This window comes from Mandrillus leucophaeus, unplaced genomic scaffold (genome assembly GCF_000951045.1).
Source record: "Mandrillus leucophaeus isolate KB7577 unplaced genomic scaffold, Mleu.le_1.0 Scaffold43, whole genome shotgun sequence".
NCBI classification, from domain to species: domain Eukaryota; kingdom Metazoa; phylum Chordata; class Mammalia; order Primates; family Cercopithecidae; genus Mandrillus; species Mandrillus leucophaeus.
Genome location: NW_012104587.1, coordinates 1,719,015 through 1,722,119, shown reverse-complemented (window position 1 = coordinate 1,722,119; position 3,105 = coordinate 1,719,015). Strand labels below are relative to the sequence as shown.

Sequence of the window (3,105 nt, the reverse complement as noted above, 5' to 3'; positions counted from 1 at the left end):
GAGTTTTGCTCTGTCTCCCAGGCTGGAGTGCAGTGGCGCTATCTTGGCTCACTGCAACCTCTGCCTCCTGGGTTCAAGAGATTCTCCTGCCTCAGCCTCCCAAGTAGCTGGGATTTCAGGTATGCGCCACCATGCCCAGCTGATTTTTGTATTTTTAGTAGAGATGGGGTTTCACTATGTTGGCCAGGCTGCTCTTGAACTCCTGACCTCAAGTGATCTGCCCGTCTCGGCCTCCCAGAGTCCTGGGATTACAGGCGTGAAGCACTGCGCCTGGCCTAGTTGGTTCTCTTATTCTCTGTCAGCCTGTAGCGGGAGTCGCATGCTGTCAGCTCAGGTCCGACACTGCAGGGTTCCCAACCTCTGGCCTTCCCAGGAGAGCGCCGCATTCAACGACTCGGTGCCGGGCACTTCCTGCCTGCGGGATTAGGTAGAAGAAGCTCAGCCAATCCTGAGAGCTCGGAAGCAAGGAAGGCGGGACAAGGAGGAAAAGTTGAGGACAGAAGCGCCACCCAATCCAACGCCTGACTGTAAAAGCGATGGCGGCGAGCACCCAATTGCAGATGGCCGTTAGAGGGAGGCTGGTTAGTGGAAAGCGGACCAATCCGTGACAGGGGAGGGCAATTTTAAGCCAATTAAAACTGAGAAGGTGGGAAGGGGCGGAGCTCGCCCTGTGGCTGCTCGGTGGTGGGTGAGGGATCAGCTTTCTCTGCTAGTTCCCACCCTGGGAGTCCTTAGCCCCTGGAATGCGTGAGGGAGATGCTTAGGGAGTTTCCTAAGTGGGGCGTCGAAGCATCGCCTGGCAAGGCCTGGGAGCGAAAAAGATCCCTACTTCGTGGAGCCGTTGGAAGCTACCGGGTGGGCATCAAGGAAGCGGAGGGTGGCTAAGGGGCGGGACTTCCGGGGGCAGGGCTTATTGGCGGGGGTGGGGCCTGTTCTAAGGTTAGGCCGAGGTGGGCGGAGCTTATGGGAGAGCTTTGGGTGTGACCTAGGAGAAAGGAGGGCAGTAACTTAAGCGATTGTTTTGGGGTGGAAAGTGATAGTTAAGGGCTGATAAGGTTGCTGGGGAGGTTACCTGTCTTAACCCACTGTCCTTTTTTCTCAGGGAGCCACTGGTGGGGACCTTTTTTGGGCCCCCTTTCCTTCGTGGGGTACTATGGAGTTCCCAGAACACAGTCAGCAGCTGCTGCAGAGCCTCCGGGAGCAGCGGTCCCAGGGTTTCCTTTGTGACTGCACCGTGATGGTGGGTAGTACCCAGTTCTTGGCCCATCGGGCTGTGCTGGCCTCCTGCAGCCCATTCTTCCAGCTTTTCTACAAGGAGCGGGAATTGGACAAGAGGGATCTGGTGTGTATTCACAATGAAATTGTCACAGCCCCAGCCTTTGGGCTTCTTCTGGACTTTATGTATGCTGGCCAGCTGGCCCTGAGAGGGGATACCCCTGTGGAGGATGTGCTGGCAGCTGCCAGCTACTTGCACATGAATGACATCGTCAAGGTGTGTAAGCGGCGGCTTCAAGCCCGGGCCCTGGCAGAGGCAGACAGTACCAAGAAGGAGGAAGAAACCAACTCACAGCCTCCTAGTTTGGAGTTTTTGTCCAGTACTGCCCGTGGCCCCCAGCCTTCGTTGTCATCTGCTGAGACATCAGGCCACTGGGGCAAAGGGGAATGGAAAGGCTCTGCTGCTCCCTCACCTACTGTCCGTCCCCCAGATGAGCCGCCAATGTCCAATGGGGCTGACACTACACAGCCTGGCATGGAGGTTGACGCACCACATCTGCGGGCACCTCCTCCACCGGTGGCTGATGTCTCTCTTGCCAGCCCTAGTAGCTCCACTGAGACCATTCCTGCAAACTACTTCTCTTCTGGCATCCCAGCAGTTTCATTGGAGCCACTGCCAACTCTTGATGTGGGTCCTGAGAGTCTGAGGGTGGTGGAACCAAGGGATCCTGGAGGACCACTGCAAGGCTTCTATACCCCAGCCTCAGCCCCCAGCTCAGCCCCAGGCCCTGTCTCAGCCCCAGTTCCATCCCAGGCTCCAGCCCCAGCTGAAGCTGAACTGGTCCAGGTGAAAGTTGAAGCTATTGTGATCTCTGATGAAGAGACCGATGTGTCAGATGAACAGCCTCAGGATCCTGAGAGAGTGTTCCCACCTGGAGGAGCAGTGTATGGGGGACAGCCCTCCCAGCCAGAGGCTTTTGAAGACTCAGGGGCAGCAGGACTGGAGGAGGTGGGGCCAAGTGACCACTTCCTGCCTTCAGACCCTCATCTACCCTACCATCTGCTGCCAGGTGCAGGGCAGTATCATCGAGGACTGGTGACCTCACCCCTGCCTGCGCCCGCATCCGTGCATGAGCCACTTTACCTGCCTTCTGAGTACGAAGCAGGTCCAGGAAGCTTTGGGGTTTTTACTGAGGATGTTCCCACCTGCAAGACATGTGGGAAGACCTTCTCATGCTCTTACACACTACGGCGACATGCCACGGTGCACACACGTGAGCGACCCTACGAGTGCCGCTACTGCCTGCGGAGCTACACACAGTCAGGGGACCTCTACCGCCACATCCGCAAGGCTCACAACGAGGACCTGGCCAAACGCAGCAAACCGGATCCAGAAGTGGGACCCCTTCTAGGGGTGCAACCTCTCCCTGGCTCTCCAACAGCAGACAGACAGAGCAGCAGTGGTGGAGGGCCACCCAAAGATTTTGTACTTGGCCCCAAAAACTAACATCTAAGGAGCATGAGCTGACGCTAGGCTGCTCTTACCATCCTTAGATGGCAGCTCAGAAGGTTGGTGGCATCTCATCACCCCTGCTCGGTGACAAGAATAAAGGTTCTGCCCAGGCTGAAAGTTCCTACCCTTTTCTGTTGTTTTTTTTTTTTAGTTTTTATTTTTTTGAGACAGAGTCTCACTCTGTCACCCAGGTTGGAGTGCAGTGGCGTGATCTCGGCTCACTGCAAGTTCAGCCTTCTGGGTTCACGCTGTTCTCCTGCCTCAGCCTCCCAAGTAGCTGGGACTACAGGTGGCCATCACCATGCCCGGTTAATTTTTTTTATTTTTAGTAGAGACGGGGGTTTCACCGTGTTAGCCAGGATGGTCTCGATCTCCTG

At 56.3% G+C, this 3,105-nt stretch overlaps 1 protein-coding gene across 1 annotated transcript; it reads left to right on the top strand.

Moving 5' to 3' along the window:
• The first annotated feature begins 630 nt into the window (after positions 1-630).
• Positions 631-2,911, top strand: ZBTB3 (zinc finger and BTB domain containing 3). Its single transcript, XM_011993397.1, has 2 exons — positions 631-855; positions 1,103-2,911. The coding sequence occupies exons 1-2, from the start codon at positions 757-759 to the stop codon at positions 2,720-2,722; spliced, it is 1,719 nt and encodes a 572-aa protein (XP_011848787.1). The 5' UTR covers positions 631-756; the 3' UTR covers positions 2,723-2,911.
• Positions 2,912-3,105: the final 194 nt, after the last annotated feature.

What these genes read in the sequence shown, in the direction of transcription:
- ZBTB3 (XM_011993397.1), top strand. Translation starts at nt 757, where the DNA reads ATGCTTAGGGAGTTTCCTAAGTGGGGCGTCGAAGCATCGCCTGGCAAG. An exon ending in GAGCCGTTGGAAGCTACCGG is followed by an intron (nt 856 to 1,102) that starts GTGGGCATCAAG and finishes CTTTTTTCTCAG; the next exon opens with GGAGCCACTGGTGGGGACCT.